The sequence below is a fragment of the Amaranthus tricolor genome, chromosome 2 (genome assembly GCF_026212465.1).
Source record: "Amaranthus tricolor cultivar Red isolate AtriRed21 chromosome 2, ASM2621246v1, whole genome shotgun sequence".
Classification (NCBI taxonomy): Eukaryota; Viridiplantae; Streptophyta; class Magnoliopsida; order Caryophyllales; family Amaranthaceae; genus Amaranthus; species Amaranthus tricolor.
This window is the reverse complement of record NC_080048.1, coordinates 15,123,375-15,142,669: the sequence shown is the minus strand read 5'-3', so window position 1 is coordinate 15,142,669 and position 19,295 is coordinate 15,123,375. Positions and strand designations below refer to the sequence as shown.

Here is a 19,295-nt window from a genome sequence, read left to right as displayed (position 1 = left end):
TTTTGTTTTTGTATTGATTTATTCTCAGACTAATTACCAAACGAATATAGAGCTTAATTCATTAATAGTAACCGTTCATCCTTTTTTTATTATAATAATAATATTATTAATTGTTCTCCAATTTTTCTTTTACATATATATGGGTTGTTAAATGATTTTCTGTTCCATTGTCCTCTACAAGCCTGGAAATTTTCAACTAAACTGAATGTAACATATGTGGCGAGCCTATCTTTTGCTAGTCAATAGCTGACTACTTGTTTATAGTCTCGTTGTAAAACCAGTTGAGCCTTTTTGAAATATTGTAAGCGAGATTGTTGGCTAAGAAATTTTTGCTGGACCAAGTATATGAAAAGAAAATAGTGTTTAAAAGACTGTTTTGAGTGTATGAACCAAATATGATTGGTTCAGGAGACACTGAATACACTAGGGACCAACAACAATCACAACAATCTAAGCAACAACTACAAAATGGACTTGACTTAAGTACTACTGAGTCTATGAGTAGTGCATTTGAGCCAATGAGTAGTGCATTGCTCAAGAGGGAACCTGATATTAGATTGGGCTACACATATGGAGAAGCTGAGCATTCATAACCTGGATGAACTCAAGGATTTTGAGGCTAAAGATTCCCACAGAGGCACCCTTCATGGTCTACAAACAGAAGGCACTAGAGTATTACTTCAGTGGCTTGAGGTTGTTTAGTTGTCACATGATTAAGGGAAAGGAATTCTTAGAATATCCCTAAGTTGTAGTCTATTGTTAGATGACTGGTCCTTCCGGTTTCTCGTTCCCCCCTCTTTCTTTTAAAGTCCAAAGCCTATATATAGGCAAACTATCATTGTAGATTTCCGTTTTTGAGACTCAATAATAATTGTGGAATTATTTCCTCTCATAAGAGTGAATGAAGCATTCTTTGATCTTGTGCGTGAAGCAAGATCACAACCATTGTTTGATTAGGGAGTGAACTTAGTCATTCATTGAGGAATTGAATGTGTTGGTGAGTGAAGCCAATACAAGAAATTCAATATCATCAATCAACAAGCCTGTGTTAAACATCTCAGACACAACTGTTTTTCTACAACCTTGTGCACAAATTGAAGATCAAGACTAGTTTCTTGATTGTTCTCTGTGCTATCTGAGATTGTAAGAGAACAATCAATCCTATTTTAGTCCAAATTGGTATCAAAGCCATGTTCTGAGAGGGCATGGTTATCCAAGAACATCAGAGGAGGTTTCATTTGCATGTCTGTTACAAATCTAGCAAGAATTTTTGGGATTTTCTTTGTAGAGGAGAAATATTGCATATAGTTGTTCATGTATCTTTAATTGAGTCTTTTGTAGTCAAAAGGTTGATTAGAATAACTCAAATTTCGTTTTTCTCCTATTGATTCTGAATTTACAAGAGGAAAGTCAAGGTTCTTGATTGTATTTTTGTGTTCATTGTGTATCTAATTGTTGCTTCTGTATACCATACTTAAAAATATGAATGTTGAGGAAAGAAATAGTATAGTAGAGGACGCTGTGCAATGCATCACACAAATTGTTGACTGAGGCAGGATTATTAAAACACAGAGAGAAATCAAAATAATGATGGGGCACAGAATAATAAAAATCACGAAGATAAAACCCTTAGGGTAGATGTGGCTGAATTTGATGGTCAATCTTTGAATCCAGAAGAGTATATTGACTGGGAGAATAGCCTTGAAAGATTTTTGAGTATAGAGACACACCCTTGGATAAACAATACAAAATGGCTTAGGTAAAACTGACCAAACTAGCTGCTATTTGGCTTGAAGGTGTACAAAGGCAAAGGGTGAAGGAGAATATGGCTAGAATAGATACTTGGGAAAAATTAAAGAAACATCTTAGAAGGAAGTACGTTCCTACCAAATTACAAACAACTTTCTGTCCAATGGAACACCCTTACTCAAGGAAGCAGGTCTGTAGCTAGTTACATCTAAGATTGGAGAAGTTGTCAATGTTGTGTGATATCACTAATTCCGAGGAAATGAGAGTTGGAGAATTTTTGGCTGGGTTAAGAGAAGACTTGAGAATTAAGATTGCCTTAATTCCCAATCTCATAGTTGCTTTAGCAGGAAATCATGCTCTGTTGTTAGAACAACATTCAAAGAGAAAACCTGCATTAACTTAGGGACACACATACACTAGGAACATTCAATCGTCAAACCCTATGAATTCTAGTTCTGTGTCAAATCCTAAGAATAACACTAGTATGGAACCTAAAGGGAAAGGTATAGTACCTAATAAGAATGTAGTGTGTTTTAAGTGCCATGGTCATGGTCATGGCCATTACAAAAATGATTGCCCAAACAACAGAGCTTTCACTATGCAAGAAGGGAATGAGATCAGAGAGAGGCTAGAATAGGGATTATGCTAGTTACTATTGATGGAAAAGAGGAAGAAATAGGACCCTTAAATGTAGAAGAGGATCCTGATGGCACTTACATTCAAAAAGAATCAGGAGTCATAACCCAGTATACATCTGATGCAGATGATGACCTAGAACCAAGAAATCTGATCAAAGAGAGAACATCTTTCAAACTAAATGCAGGATTAAGGACAAATTTTGTGACCTTATTATAGATGGGGGAAGTGAAACTAACTGTGTGAGCCAGGATCTAGTTTAAGAGTTAAAACTTGCCACTCAAACTCACCCTCATTCTTATAAGCTCAAATGGCTAGATAATAAGGCAAGTGGTTCAGTAACTAAGCAAAGTCTCCTTAGTTTGACTATAGGGTCTTACCATGATTAGGTTTTGTGTGATGTCTTGGACATGGATGCCTGTCACATTCTTTTGGGTAGACCTTGGCAATATGACATGAGGGTTATACAAAATGGGTATACTAATGTGTGTACTTTGAAACATGAGGGGATGTTGAAAGACTTAATACCTTTACCTCCACATAAAGCTATACCTCCACCTAAGAATAGACATCCTATAAATTTGATCAGTTGGAAAATTTACATTAAAGAGAAACAACAAGAGGGACAAGGCTGGATTTTGTTCACTAAGGAAGTTGGCTTAAAGGAATATCTCTTGCCTAAAGAGGTAGAACCACTGATTCAAGAATTCATTGATGTGTTCCCTGAAGAACTACTTGAGGGACTACCACCCATAAGGGACATTGAACACCAACTAGATTTAATTCCAGGAGCCTCTCTACCAAACAAACCAGCATATAGAACTAACCCTAAGGAAGCTGAAGAGTTACAAAGACAAGTTCGAAAGCTGTTGGATAGAGGATATGTTAGAGAAAGCCTGAGCGCATGTGTTGTTCCCACCCTTTTAGTACCTAAGAAAGATGAAACTTGGAGAATGTGTGTAGATAGCAGGAGTGTTAACAACATTACAATAAAATACAAGTTTCCATTACCAAGAATTGATGACATGATGGATGAGTTGGCAAGAGCTCAGTGGTTTAGTAAGCTGGATCTTAGGAGTGGATACCACCAAATCAGGATGAAGGCAGGAGATGAGTGAAAAACTGCTTTTAAGACTAGGTATGAGTTGTATGAATGACTAGTTATGTCTTTTGGACTCACAGGAGCACCAGGCACCTTTATGAGACTCATGAATGAAGTTCTTAGACCTTTCCCAGGTAAGTTCGTAGTAGTGTATCTGGATGACATCCTTGTTTATAGCAAACAACTACAAGAACACATGTTACATTTGAGGCAATTGTTAGAGGTGCTTAGACAACAAAAACTATATGGTAAACTAGAGAAATGTAGTTTCTTGATGAGAGAAGTGAGCTTCTTAGGATTCATTATAGGACATGAGGGAATCAAACCTGACCCAACTGAACAAACATATTGATGCTTCCAACCGGAAGCGAAGTATGCCATATTAATGCAAGACGAGTTAGCGTGGTTGGAAAGATTTTACACAATAACGCTGGATTGGTGGTGTACAGTAGCATTAAATTTTTGTACGCCATTATATGCTCTCTGGGCATATGGTTCCATCAAAAGCAGTCATGTTTAGAACTTTAATCTTTGTCGAGTTGGGAGTGGTTAAAACTTCAGCGGATAGCGGGGATTTTAGCATCATGGGGGCCTTAAGGGGGCCGCCCCGGCTAAAGTCCGCTTGCGGAGTCTTGATGGGGCTAACTAGTTGACTATATTCGATGAGCCGCATCATCTTCCTCTCCTCCCGCTTTTTATCCACCAATGATTGGACACTCTCTGATTGTCTTAGCCTTTTATTCTCTAGATATTTTCATGCGTCTTGGGTCTCAGACCTAGACTCACCCTGTTCTTCCAATTTCTCTTTAATCAGACTTTTGCGAAGTTTTGACCTTTCTCTCCTCTTGTTCCTCTTGCCGGAGCGTGGCATTTTTGTGTCCCCATTATTAGACTTTTTGGGAGTTGAGGCATCTTTACTTGGTTCGATCCGTTCTTTGAGATTTTTGATCTGATTTGCGATGCCGGCCTATACCTGATGCCGGGAGGCAGTGTTATTGGCCCTTAAAATGGCCCGTGAAGGAACTGGTGAGATTATGTGTCAGTATGTCCAAATCTCGGCGAGTCAGGGCTTGATTGTTTCCTTGACCCGCTGAATTATCTATATCTGTACTGTGCACATCGGCAGTTTGTGTAGGATTCTTCTTGGGAGCCATGGATTATTGTTCGAGTTAAGTATTTATAACACCTCCCCATAGACGACGACAAACTGTTTCAGAGATGAAACAAGGAAGCGAAAGAGACACTTAAAAAGTACTCGAAGATGAAGCGCTATAGAAGTCAATTGTTAACAATCTGGAAGTGTGACACAATCCCTCCACAGAAGTAACTGTAATCACTGCACCACAACGTGTTAGGTTTGTTCGGGGGTGATCTCCCTGAAAGCCCCTCCGACGGTCAAGTCAATTGCGGAGGTAGAAATCAAGAAACGACACTATAACGAATGCAAGATTAACAATTATAGAGATGATTGAAGAGAGAGGATTTTGTAATTGGGTCTGTTAATCGAGAGTATGATTGTAAATTTGGGTAGAGTTTCGGTAGACAATGTGTAAACTTAAAAGAATAACTATCTTTTGTAAGAGGTATTTATAATAGTCTTGGTATAGAGGAATCATGGGATATCATGAAGGTGATGGGAGTAATGGGTGATTATCTTAGGAGGATCATGGATGACATAGTGGGTAGTGGAAGTGAGTGAAGTTGGACCAGTAGTTAGGGTTATTGGTAGTTTTACTCTGCGGGCAAGGAAAAGTCATATAAGCTTGTGGACTGTAAGTCAAGGTCAACAAGGGATCAAGGTCAACGAAAATTAAAGTCAAAGGGGCATAAAAGTAATTTTACAGGATTAATATAAATATAAGAAATAAATAAATAAACAAATAAAATGTTACCCATAACATTATTATTATTATTATTATTATTGTTATTGTTATTGTTATTGTTATCGTTATTATTATTATTATAATTATTGAAACTTGATAGAAACACCACTATGTACTAATTGATAGAAACAAAGTTGACTTAAATACGGTACAAAAATAGATTTAAAAAATAATCATTTATACAAAACAAAAAATTATATACTGCGAATTACACCAAAACATAATTTACACAAAAGCATAAGTCCACAACCCAACACTACAACACTTACTACAAAGATAGAAAATGCAACACAAGTCCTTAATATGAGCCACATAATCTTTATAACAAGTTGGCTCAAAACGGGCTACAATATTGAGAATATGAATTGCAACCTGCATTATACAGCCAAACTAGTCATCAAAATATAAGAACAAAAAGGTCTGAACATTCAAAACCCCAAAATCAAAGACAATACAGATGCTATGCTTAACCAACCAAGCTGAAGACTACTTCACTTGGGTAATATCACTGTGGGAGACTATATTTACATTATCATTTTGTAACTTGAAAAGCATTGGATTATAAATATGAAAATGAGGTGCATAACAAAAAAAATTGAACGCCTTCCAGCCTAACACTAACTTTTCACGATAAACACCTGCTCAATATCCAGTCATAAAATTCTCTGTAAAAAGGAGGCGAATAGTGAGATGACTAACATTAGGATCAAGATCCAGTAGCTAAACTATTATATAATAATTGTAGATTTTAAGCATGCAGAAATTTAGAGTTTGGTCATTGTTTCTTTCCAGGTGCAAATCACCAGAGAAACAATAATCTAACATTTGATTTTTCATCTAAAGGTTCTATAGAAACAAATAAAGGAGGTTTGACGTTATTTGAGTTCGTTTCAGTATATAATCTAACGTATCATTTTTTTCACGATTTAAAGGATTGAGAAAATTTTTTTACCATAGTAGAAACTGCCACTACATGGTAAATTACAAAAAATTGGTTTCCATCGTTTATTGTCAGATTGATAGGGGTGTATTTAAGTTGACTGGTTTTAACTGCAAATTTAAGTTGGGTTAAGTAAAACGATGTACGTTTGATGTTCTATGCTCGCCTTAAGGTATAGAAATATTTGAAAGGAATCTCGGATAGAAAGGAGTCTCTATGTTCTTATACTTGTGCATCAAACTGCAAAGAGAGACTTCTTAGTCTTGCATTTACACATGGAAGTATGAAACATTACTTGTTACTACCAATGTGCTCCAAGAACTTACTTTTTCATTTAGGTATGTAAATGACATGCCAAAGTCAAAAATTGCATAAAAACCATCAATTTGAGAGGTATTTTTTCAAACTTTAATTTGTGATATATTAATATTGTCATGAGGGCCGAAAAAAAATTAAAAATAAAATTTAGAAGAAATACAAGAAGATATCCATTATTCTAATAACAACGATTGGTGTAGTCAAGCTAAAACGGGCATAGAAAGGTGAAAATAACAGAGCAAAATGCAAATTTATTGGTAATGAAAAAAAAAGTAATACACGTACTCAACCTCAAGAGGAAATTTAAAATGTAAAGGAAAGACACCATCAAATGCTGATGCGGGCAAGCTTATGGCTATTGTGAATTAAAATAAGTTACTTGAAATTTGCTAATATAGAATTATAGATAAAATTTTAGTTTCAATCGTAAGTGTTTATGAGGCTAAAGTTTCTTGAAAATTTGAAAATAATAAGATTATTTAACAACTTAATTCCAAAAATAAGCTCCGTGAAAACTTATTTCTCAAAATAAGCGTCCGTACATCCAAGCCTAGGTTCGGCAAGAGTCGCTGTTAGTAACAGCGAAAGAGAAAAAAAATTAAAAGTCTAAAGTCGCGGTTACTAACAACGACTTAAAAAAAAATTAAAAGCCCAAAGTCGCTGTTACTAACAGCGATTTAAACAAAAAAAAAAATTTTTTTTGTAGCTGTTAGTAACAGCAACATGTCCCATTTGACATGACCAAGTTTGTGCAGCAGCGTAACCTACATTTTAGACAATACAAAGGGAAATACTAAGATGGGGCCATTTGTACATGCTTGTATCGGCATGAATGAACTTGTCCAATAGATAGAGTTCCAGGATTGCATATGGAGAGAATGAGATGTGTAATCCCTCCTTGAATAAAGTAAAAGGATCAGATAAATCAAAACTTACCACTATTTTCAATAAAAAAACCTTTAATAAAAAACAAAGAAATGCATGGTTTATTAGTGTACTAGAACAGTAAACATTTAATAAAAAACCTTAACCACCCAGTAACAGCGACTTTGAGGTGAACTGAAAACTTAAAATGCATTAAGTCGCTGTTACTAATAGCGACCTAAATATTTTTTTTTTTTGTTTTTTTTTTAAGTCGCTGTTAGTAACAGCGACTTTGGGCTTTTAATTTTTATTTATAAGTCGCTGTTAGTAACAGCGACTTTGGGCTTTTAATATTTTTTTTTTCTCTTTCGCTGTTACTAACAGCGACTCTTGTCGAACCTAGGCTTGAATGTACGGACGCTTATTTTGGGAAATAAGTTTTCACATAGCTTATTTTTGGAATTAAGTTGTTAAATAATCTTTTTTTTTTTTTCAATTTTTCAAGTTTCTTCACATGCCAATTCAAAGACTTATCCAAGATAACTTGAGGAGGATTGGTAAATAGCCTAAGTGCAGTTGATTAAAGGAAATTTACAAGATAAGTGTAACACTCCAGCCTAACGGACCGCCAATGGAGACTGTAGACTGACCTCATAGACCAACACAAGTTTTTCCAACGCACTTTAGCCTCACTCGTGTGTACCTCGAAAAACATCCCAGGAGGTCACCCAACCTAAGATTACTCCCCACCAAACACGCTTAACTATGGAGTTCTTAGCAAATAGGCTCACATGAAAAGAAGATGCATCTTGTTGTTATGAGTAGTCTATCAATTCTTTTTCAAGCTAAATCTAGGGTATCACACCTATCCCCACTTAGGAATACAACGTTCTCGTTTGAACATAGTTTCAGAATCTTTTCCCCTTCTAGGTGCAGTGAACACACAATCAGCCACGGTCGTAAGGTTGCTTTGATACCATTTGTAACACCCCGGCCCAACGGAACGCCAGTAACTTCTCATGGAGACTGTAAGTTGGCCCCACAGACCAACATAAGTCTTTCCAACGCACTTTGGCCTTACTCGTGCGTACCTAGGAAAACTTCTCAGGAGGTCACCCATCCTAAGATTACTCCCCACCAAACACGCTTAACTATGGAGTTCTTAGCAATTAAGCTCTATGAAAAAAGATGCACCTTGTTGTTATGAGTACTCTATCAATCCTTTTTCAAACTAAATCTAGGGTATCACAATAAGAAGAAAATAAAAAAAAATGTAAGAACTTTCATAGCTAAGAGTACATTTGCAAAAGGAAAAGATAGCATTTAGTGCCGGCAATTACAAAAGGTGTGGCCTTGATGAAAATGATTGCTAGCGTAAAGAAAAATATAATATGATAATTGTAAAAAATTTGTTCACTTAGACAATAATTATAGGCAAAAGAAAAGATAAATTTGGCTTAAGTAGACAATGAAGAAACATTGTTTTAGATCTTATGATGTGAAGTACACCATAATGGATAAATAGAAGTGCTCTATCAAGAATGTGGAGAAACGTAGTGATCCATTGTAAGTTGGTAATGTGCATCAATAGAGTGTAATTGGTGAAAGGTGCACCAATTTCACCAATTGATGGTAACAAGAAATATGTTATAATGAGAAGAGAAGTGCTTCCCAAAATTATAAAGAGATCAGGTGCTCCATGAAAATGATAAAGAGAAAATTTTGAGCAAGTAGATGTGGTGAATGATGATCCAAAATTGTGGTTTTATCATTCTCTAGTTTTTAGCTAATATTGGTAATTATTTTTTTTCAAATAAATGTGTATGTTAGTTTTTTACGTAATGACTTAGTAGTAGTATTAGTGGATTTCTTTAACCGTCAGTAAGTTACACCAATTTTGTTGCGCTGTTTTAGGAGGCTTAGTTATTTTTGCAATTTTATTTAAAGTTCTTTGTATCCTTTCTTTACTATGAGAAAAATAATGCGTTAGTTCTTTCCGTAACTTTCTTGTGTTGATGTTAGTGCAAGTGCGAAAGCTCTTAACAACGATGATGACTTTGAACATATAATCGAATATGCCTTGTCATGTACTTTAGAGAAGGATGGGAAGGATGTGTTGAGTTGTAAAAAACTAAGGTTTAAGATGATCAATGACGTGATCAACATGACCTAAATGAGGCATCACTAAGGGTGAAACCTTGCCTTGAATGAGGCAAGGCATTAGAAGTAAGTTGCTTAAACGAGGCAACACGTAAACAAAGGTCATAAGGCAGTAGCACAAGCTGCTCGTTCGAGCAACACATGTGCTCTTCCGAACAGTAGTAGTAGAGAAAAATAGAAGGTCTAAAACAGGGCTGCTTGAATGAGTAAGGGGTTGGTTTGAACGAGTAGCTTACCTAGGATCCTTTAACGATTTATTGTGGTACGTATTTGGGCATTGAAGGGGACTTAATTTCTGAGTTTATTTCTATTCTTTATTGTAGGTGTTATTTGTATTGATGTAGTGTTTATGTGAGGGTTCTAAAATGATGGATGCCTAATATATAAAGGGGATACGTCATTCATAGAAACACATCACAACAGCACAATTGTAGAGAGGGCTAATTTATTGTAAGGGGGCTTGGGTAAACTTGAGAGCTTATCCTATTTTGTATTAGTATTTGCGATCTTGAGTGGTTGTTCTCAAGATAGTGGGGGGTTATTTATACATTGTATTTTTGAATCCAATTATAAATAAAATCATTGTGTCCTTCTTTCATTGTTTTTTTATTATTGCTTATCATCTTGTTTCTCCTTGTTAAAGCTCTTTAAATATTTCATTTCAATTGGAATCAAAGCAGGGAATGCGTCTTGGGCAAATTAGTGAGGGAAAGTGAGATCATTGTGTAAGAAAAACAAAATGAGTAATGGGGAAAAGTTCCATATTATATTATTTGATGGGAGAATTAACTTTGCAATATTGAAAAGCTCTGTGGTGGATTATTTGTTCATATAGGCATCTATGATGTTCTTGATAAGGAGGGTCCAAATCATATCGAGGAGGGAAAATGAACATCAATGAAGAAGAAGGCGATAAGCACAATCCGGCTTTCCGTAGCACCCGAAATCAAGTATCATTACTTAAAAGGAGACCGATCGTGATGAGTTTGGAAGTTGTATCTACTCATAAGGATGAAGATACAACAATGCAAGACCACATAATTACATTCAATAAGTTGGTGTGCCAAGTGTTGAATGCCGATGAAAAATTGACGGATGAGGAGCAACCCTTGCTCTTTCCGACTTCACTTCCCAAGGACTATATAAATATAGTCTAAACATTGCTCATAGGTAGGGACTCTATCACTCTTGATCAAGCATTGACAACGTTGAGAGAGAATGACAGGTTCATGGTGAGAAGAGAGTGGGAAGAAAAAAGAATTGGCGATGGTTTGTATAGTGAGGGTTCTAATAGAGGGAGAACCAAGGAGAAGGAATATCAAGGAAGGGGAAAGTCACAAGGAAGGGGTGACCTTAATGACATAGAGAGTTACTATTATAAGACAAAGGGGCATAAACAAATGATGTGCAAAGAGATGAAAGAGGACCTTAAGAGAATAAGAAGCTTAAGCGATGGAGGGAGAAAAGAGAATGAGAATTGCGGAAATGCCGCTCTAGGCTTTGTGGGTGATGATGATGAGTATGATGGGACTCTTTTAGTTAATTGGGGGGAGGGGGTGGTTCATAATAAGAAATGGGTAACTGAATCTGGATGCTCATTTCACATATGTTGTGAAAAAGAGAAATTTTCTAAGCGTGGAATGCGTGATGAAGGTCTTGTTACTTTACCTAATGATGAGAGGGGGAAAGTAGAAGGTATTTAAGAGGTTATCATTGAGAAACATGGAGGCCAATGTCAAGAGAAGGTTTGGTGATGTGAGGTATGTACCTAAGTTTGAAAGGAAACTTATTTCATTGGGTAGATTAGAGGCTATAAGGGATGTATTTTCAAGCTAGTTGAGGGACTTTAAAGGTCATTAGAGGGAGTTTGTACTCATAAAAGGTAAGCAGGTGACAACAACTTGTATAAGTTACAAGTTGGTAATGGTTTCCTAGGATACAAATTTGATGATGGTGTTATGTGTGAATCACTTAAGAAAGTGACAATTGCGGATAAAGAGAGTGTTGGACTTGGGGGGGGGGGGTGGAGATTGTCGGTGTAAGTGCCAAAACTCTTAACAGCAATGATGACTAAACATATAATTAAAAATGTCTTGTCATATACTTGAAGAAAGATAGTGAGGATGAGTCGAGTTTAGTGAATTAAGCTTTGGAAATAAATGAGGTGATCAACGTGTGGCGAAGAGGCTTCACTAAGGGATGAAACCATGCCTTGAATGAGACAAGGCATGCGAAGTGAGTTGCTCGAACAAGGAAACACGCAAAGATAGATTAGGTGGCAGCAACACAAGCTTCTCGTTTGAGTAAGACATGTGCTCATCCGAGAAGCAGTAGCACAAGCAAGCAAAAGGTCAGAATCAAGGCTGCTCGAACGAGTAAGGGGTTGACTTGAACGAGCAGCGTGCCTAGGATCCTTTAACGATTAGTTTGGTATGTTTTCTGGGCGTTTAAGGGGGCTTAATTTCTAATGTTATTGCTATGCTTTATTGTAGGATTTATTTACATTGATGTAGTGTTAATGTGAGGGTTCAAAAATGTATGCCTTCTATATAAACGGAATACATCATTCGTATAAACACACCCCAACAACACCACTGTAGTGAGGGCTAATTCATTGTAAGGGGGCTAGGGTAAAAACTAAGAGAGCTTTTCTTATTTTGTGTTAGTATTTGCGATCTTGAGAGGTTGTTCTCAAGATAGTGAGGGGTTATTTATACATAGTATTGTTAAATTCAATTATAAATAAAACCCTCGTTAAGGGGGACGTATCCAAGATAACTCATATATCGTTATGCCCCTTTTCCTTTTCCTTTGTTTTTGATTTTTATTTATCATCTTGTTTTTCCTTGTTAAACCTCTTTAAGGCTTTCATTTCAGTTAAGTTCTTGATTTTTTTCCTCTAAAAATTCTACAAAACTAACTCATCATACATCTCCCTGTCATACGAAACTTCTTGATTTTTCCTTATTTTTCACCCGGAACTTCTTCAGCTTGTGTTTTCACAAGGAACTTCTTCTTGAGATTGCCAAACTCATCTACATCTCCCCATCATCCAAAAAATTTCAATGACTACTTAGTAAAATCTACCAAAGATGCATCAAAAGCAACGATGATCAGGTATTTATTTCTTACTTCTACAGCTTCACGCTGACATCTCTTTGTCTCCTCTAACTCTTCCTCATCAAGTTCCTTATAGCCACCAGCACGCCCTACCCTGGTAATAAACAATTAATTATATAGTGCAAATCCACTCCCCCTCCCCCCCCCCCTAAATAATTATATCCTCTATCCTGTTTTCTAGAGCTTTTTTTACAATCTTATAAAGAAGGATCATTACATGGGCAATAAACAATTTCAAAGTGTGAATCTCTCTATCTACAATATGAAAAATGAAATGTTAATTCCCAATACAGAAAAATTGGCATCAACAGAGCAATGCTATCATATTATAGTTAAGGAATCATACAAAAGACCAGAGTGACTACTCAAAGAATATCCACCCAATGGCCTTTTAATGGGCTTAGGTGTATGTTCTTTTCAACTGGCTTATAAAACCAAAAAAGTGCAACCTAAACTTATTGGATGTTGTTCGCCTAAATCAACACTTACAAACTTTCGGCTTTTAGATTGTGACAATTCGTCACATAATCACCCGTGGGCCTACTGGTGTGAACACACCAACGGGAACCCATAGACTCGAGCTAATAAACCCATGGGTAATGAGCGTTAACTTGCATACACTTTATGTGGTACACTCTTTCCCAAAATCATAAGGTATTAGGAAGATTACCCACCAAGCATTATATGCAAGTCCACAATTTATTATTTTAATGTGATATGGGATCTTCCTCACATGTGAAGTATTTTCTAACACTTTTTTTTTTTGAGTTGTTTCCAACACCTTAATCGTAAAAAATTTTGTTTAAAAACCATTGAGCATGATTGTTCAACATAAAAAAAAGCATGTTTGACTTTAACTTAAAGTGTAAATATGATTTTAAAAAATAAGAAAAGTAAAGTGTAAGCGTTAACAAAGAGGAGACATCTTTTTGAAAAGAACTTTGTATATTTATTAGAATGTAATTGTAATAGTAGCGAAGAAAAAAGAAATGAAACAAGAAATAAAAGCTATGTTTTCCTAAATCAATGAAACATAAAATAGTATAAATATTGGCATGTAAGTTTAAGAGTAAAGAAGAGGGAAACAAAAATAACAAGAACTTAAAAAAGAAAAGGACTCTTTTCTACAAACAGCAAATGTCAAAAACTTGTCACAATTGGAGATTATTGAGGAGTTTGGAATGACTTTTTTTTTAAGAGCATCTATTATGATGATTTAATTTTAGATCACATGACCCAACAATTGAAATTTTGCTATTAATGGTGATCTAAATTGGGGTGGGTTGGGAAAAAGTTGAGTAAGTGGGTTGTCATGTGACCCGTTCAGCTGAACGGTCACCTAATTTTTTTTAAAAAATTACGCCACGTGTCGCGTAGGGATTGGCTGGCGAAAAAAGCAAGTCTGGCTCCCTGACACCTGCTGCTGCCCACTTCCACTTGGCGGCTTCTGATTTGTTGCAAAAAATAGCCGTTTATTGTAATTAACGGCTATTTTCGTATTTAATTAATTTTTTTTACAAAAAATTATGCAATGGTTATATTTTTTCGAGATCTATAAAATGAGACCAATTATAATATTTTTTGACATAATTTTATATTTACATATTTTCTTCTTATTTTCCTACTTTTTTTGTTAAAAAAAACCAAAATAATCATTTCAAAAATCCAAAAAAAAATATGAATTCAAATAACCCAAATTATGGAAGAAATCCAAGTAAAGAAAAAAAACAAGAAAAAAATCTTCTTACAATCAAAGTGCTCAAATTCAGTATCAAAATCCTCAATTCAATCCTCCATTTTCTCAAAATATCCCAAATGCATCCTATTATGTTTCTCAAAATACCCAAAATTCTCAAACTATGTTTCACCACCATCATCAATCTCACAATGTCAACTCTAATATTGATAACTATTCAACTCAGATAAGGGGTGAAAGTTTAGATGAAAATAAGATGGAGTATGATGATGTTGTTGATGATGATGATGATGATGATGATGATGAAAATGAAGGAAATGATCAAGATGATCAATATGGTGAAGATAGAGGAAATTTTGTTTATCATGATGCTAGTCTCTACACCCAACCATCATTTCAAGATCTACTTTCACGATTTGGTTCACCACCGAACTTCACTCAATTGGTTCAACCATCTCAACAGCAACCTAATGATGAAGCCCCTATACCTTCAAAGAAAAGTTGGGATTTGATTGAAGATATTGCTCTCATATGTTCAGTTATGAACACAAATACAGATCCAGTTGTGAGCACAAACCAAAAGATAAGAGTGAGGTGGCAAAAAGTTAAGGAAGCTTATGAAGTAGCAAGGATGGAACGACCCCATCTAATCACACGCAGAACCGCCGACATGCTTAAATGTCGTTGGGGTAGAGTTGCTCCAGCATGTTTGAAGTGGTCTGGAAGTTATGTCGAGGCTCTTAGAAGGAAGAAGAATGGCACGAGAGACGAAGATGTCCTTAAAAAAGCACATTTAATCCATCAAAGAAAATACGGTAACTTTAACTTGATTGAGCAATGGAAAATTTTAGCGAAGTATAACAAGTGGAAGCAAGTGGTAGAAAGTAATCAAAAAAAACCATTGGATCAACAACCAACTGGTGGTGTGAGTAGTGAAAGTAGTGGGAAAAGATCAAGGACGGAAGAAGATTCTGAAACTCTAACAAGTGAAGCTCAAGGAGGATCATCTACTCGCTCCGAGGGTGTGAAAAAGGCGAAGGCTCGCATGACTGGGAAAATGGTCGTAGATCAATCAATTCAAGCTTTGAGTACATTTGGAGAAAGTTTTCTACTTAATTCAGAAATAATGAAGGAGAAGACAGAACTTCAAAAACAAAAAGAAGCCAGAAAACAAAAACAGCTTCAAATGGAAGAATATTGAATGAATTGGGATATATGTCAAACATTAAGCAAAAAGGAAACTTTTTTAGCCTTGGGAAGCTGATATGATGATTCAACTTGGACAATACTTTCAGAATTACAATCGTCAGTAGATGGTTTAATTATGTAATGTTTTAATTATGTTTTAATTATGTATTGTTTTTAATGATGGTTTAATTATGTAAAATTTTAAAAGGATGTTTTAATTATGTAAGGTTTTCATGCATTAGTTCTTTTCCTTCCATCACCTTTTGGCGTGTATTAGTTCTTTTTTTTCCATCAACTTTTGGCATGCATTAGTCTTTTCATTTCCATCACCTTTTGGCATGCATTAGTTTTTACCTTTCCATCACCTTTTGGCATGCATTAGTCTTCACATTTCCATCACCTTTTGGCATGCATTATATTATATATATGCATATCCACATCCAATTGGATGTATAACTTCAAAATGAGTTTTTATACGTTCAATTTTTCCTCATCCACTTCAAGTTCTTCATCTTCTGATGAAGAGAATGAACTAATAGATAAGACAAATATTTCATGATATACCACAGAGTTTCTCCGAAATTCACCATATACCACACAAAATGTTTTAATTCACCATATAACATTGAGTTTTCGTACGTTAACACAGAATACCATTAATGACAACTGCCGTCAGTATGTTGTTTGTGGTAAATTACTAGTATGCCCTTACGCATTCAACTGGCGCCATTGTTAGGGTTGACTTCCCCAAACACAACATATGTCTTCAAAAAATTGACCCCCAAATCTTTCTTCTTCTCCATTCAAGAAACTCTCTATTCATTTACATCTTCATCCTCAATCCTAAACCCAATTTTGAGCAGACCCTTGACTATAATTATTGATTCAGCCAATAAATCATTATTTTCAAATGAATAAACAATTGAAAACAACCCCAAAACCAAATTCCAAGAAAATTTTCAAAAGAAAAAGAATCAACCTCCACCTTCAACTTCTGGGTTGTTTTGGTTTTTTTTTTTATATAAAAAACAAACAGGGGAAAAAGAGATTGGGGGAAAATAATAGAGTCTTGATTATGGATAGAAAAACGGGAAATATAAGAAAAAGATGTGTTATTACAAACTGGCGAGTCCAACAAGAAATTTAAGATTGCTCCATCTTGATCTATGTTTTAGAGCTATGGGCAAACAAATTGAAGCAATAAATTAGTTATTTCATTCTTGATAATTATTATCTCCTTGGCCTTGTGAAGCTTTGAGCAGCCTTTGAATGAACTTAGTCAAATCTTTCCAAGAAGCTTGTTTCCTTTTCCTGCCTTTGTGTGTGTTGGCTTTTTGAAGCAAGTCTCATTGCAAACTAATATTCAGGGGGACAATATGTAGCATTGTAACTCCTCTAGAATTCATACAAGATTTTTACTTAGACTTGGGCTTCTAACTTCCATACTAGTGATTCATAGTAACGGAAGCGCATTTTATTAAGTTTTCAATTCTTAGACTAGTAGTGTTATATATTGCTTCAAATTCTCAAGATTAGTGGTCTCACCAGGCAGGTTGAACCATGGATCGTATGAACCTAGATCAGATGTGTGGTTTTATGAAGCGTATTTTGCAAGTCATATGTTGTTTATACACTTCAGTCTTTTACTATAGTTGAAAAGGAAAGGCATGAGCTGAATGCAACACAAGGGGAAGAGAAAGCTTGCTACTTAGCATTGTTTAGTATGACATTTCTTTTGTTTATCACAATTCCAACGGCTATATTTTTAAAAAAAAATGGTATTTGATGAAAAAAAAGTAATGGTATATTGTGAATTATTAATTCACCACAAGCGACACACTGACGGCAGTAGTCATTCATGGTATTCTGTGCTAACGTACGAAAACTCAATGGTATATGGTGAATTAAAACATTTTGTGTGGTATATGGTGAATTTCGGAGAAACTTAGTGGTATATCATGAAATATCCGTAGATAATATGGTTGATTATGCCTTTCAATACGCTATTCCTCATATTGTTTCAACACTACAACCAAGAGTGAGAACCAACAAAAAATGTCGAATTCAAATAGACCATTCAAAAGGTCATTCCCAACTATTTAATGACTATTTTGCTGAAAATCCTACATATTCTTCTCGATTGTTTCAACGTAGGTTTAGGATGAGAAAACATGTATTTTTACGGATAATGAAAGCTATCTCCAACAACGATGCATGGTTCACTACCAAAATTGATGCAACTGGTAAAAAAAGTCTAAGTGCTTTACAAAAGTGTACTGCAGCTCTTCGTATGCTAGCATACAGGGTGGCTGCTGATCAAGTTGATGAGTACCTCCGAATTAGCGAAAGCACAGCACAAAAAGCACTCACTCATATCACAAAGGCAATAATCAACCAATTTTGGCAACATTATTTTAGAAAACCAACACCACAAGATTTGACGAGATTATTGGCCTTTAGTGAAGAACAAGGATTCCCTGGCATGATTGGTAGTGTTGATTGCATGCATTAGGAGTCGAAGAATTGCCAGCAGCATGGAAAGGGAAATATCAAGGTTGAGCTGGTGTTGCAACATTAATTCTTGAAGCAGTCGCTAATTATGACTTATGGATATGGCATGCCTTTTTTGGGATGCCAGCTTCATATGAAGATCTCAACGTGCTATATCGATCACCTCTTTTAGTTGATTTGTTTGAAGGAAGGGCACCACCTGTCAATTTCACAGTGAATGGAAATCAATACGGTATGGCTTACTATCTCACCGATGGCATTTATCCTAAATGGGCTACTTTTATTCGGTCTATAACTGAACCACAAACACCAAAAGCAAGGTTATTTGATTTTCCTAATTTGAATTCTAGGTTGACCAAACTATCAGCATACGAAAAGCAGCCAACTGATGCTAATCTTTCATGCTTTTTGCTTGATAACTTTAAGTTTAGTACATCATTTTTACAACAATCCTCCTGATTAAAAAAATGCAGTAAATCAGACAACACTATCTAGAGTTGGTCATTGTTTTTTTCAAGCACAAATTTTTAAAGAAACGATAATCTAGAAATTGCAAGTAATTTTATAGGCTCTTTTTAAAATAATAAAGAAGGTTTGACGTTAATTGCGATTCAACAGAATAGTCCAATGTGTCATTTCTTCCTCAATTTGAAGGAATGAGAAAATAATTACCATAGTAGAAATTGCCATCAATGACATAAAATTAGTTTCCATCGTTCATTGTGAGATTGATAGAGAGTGTATTCATGAGACTTTGGTTTGAGCTACAAATTTAAGTTGGGTTCAGTACTTTATATGAAACTTATTGACAAAAAACTGAAACAATGGAGGTTTGACGTTCTATAATCATCGTAAGGTATAAGATAGAATTTGTAGTTCTTGTATTTACACATGGATGTATGGAACATTACTTGTTATTACCAATATTCCAAGAATTTACTTTTTCAGTATTTAGACGATAAATAGGTAACTAAATAACGTGCTAAAGTTAAAAATTGCATGAAGATCATTAATTTGAGAGACATTTGTTCTAACCTTCATCTGTGATATGCTAATATTGTAATGTGGAGTAGAAAGAGGTTAAACAAGAAAGTTTAGAAGAATTAAAAGAGCAAATCCATTCTTCCA

General features: G+C 35.4%; 3 protein-coding genes across 3 annotated transcripts; all 3 read left to right on the top strand.

Annotated features, from left to right (window-relative positions):
• The first annotated feature begins 2,391 nt into the window (after nt 1-2,391).
• On the top strand, nt 2,392-3,503 carry LOC130805585 (uncharacterized). The gene is made up of 2 exons (XM_057670365.1): nt 2,392-2,589; nt 2,775-3,503. The coding sequence occupies exons 1-2, from the start codon at nt 2,392-2,394 to the stop codon at nt 3,501-3,503; spliced, it is 927 nt and encodes a 308-aa protein (XP_057526348.1).
• Nucleotides 3,504-14,631: 11,128 nt separating this feature from the next.
• Nucleotides 14,632-15,669, top strand: LOC130805584 (uncharacterized). The gene has a single exon (XM_057670364.1). The coding sequence runs from the start codon at nt 14,632-14,634 to the stop codon at nt 15,667-15,669; it is 1,038 nt and encodes a 345-aa protein (XP_057526347.1).
• Nucleotides 15,670-17,634: 1,965 nt separating this feature from the next.
• LOC130805583 (uncharacterized) lies at nt 17,635-18,626 on the top strand. Its single transcript, XM_057670363.1, has 2 exons — nt 17,635-18,145; nt 18,247-18,626. The coding sequence occupies exons 1-2, from the start codon at nt 17,635-17,637 to the stop codon at nt 18,624-18,626; spliced, it is 891 nt and encodes a 296-aa protein (XP_057526346.1).
• Nucleotides 18,627-19,295: the final 669 nt, after the last annotated feature.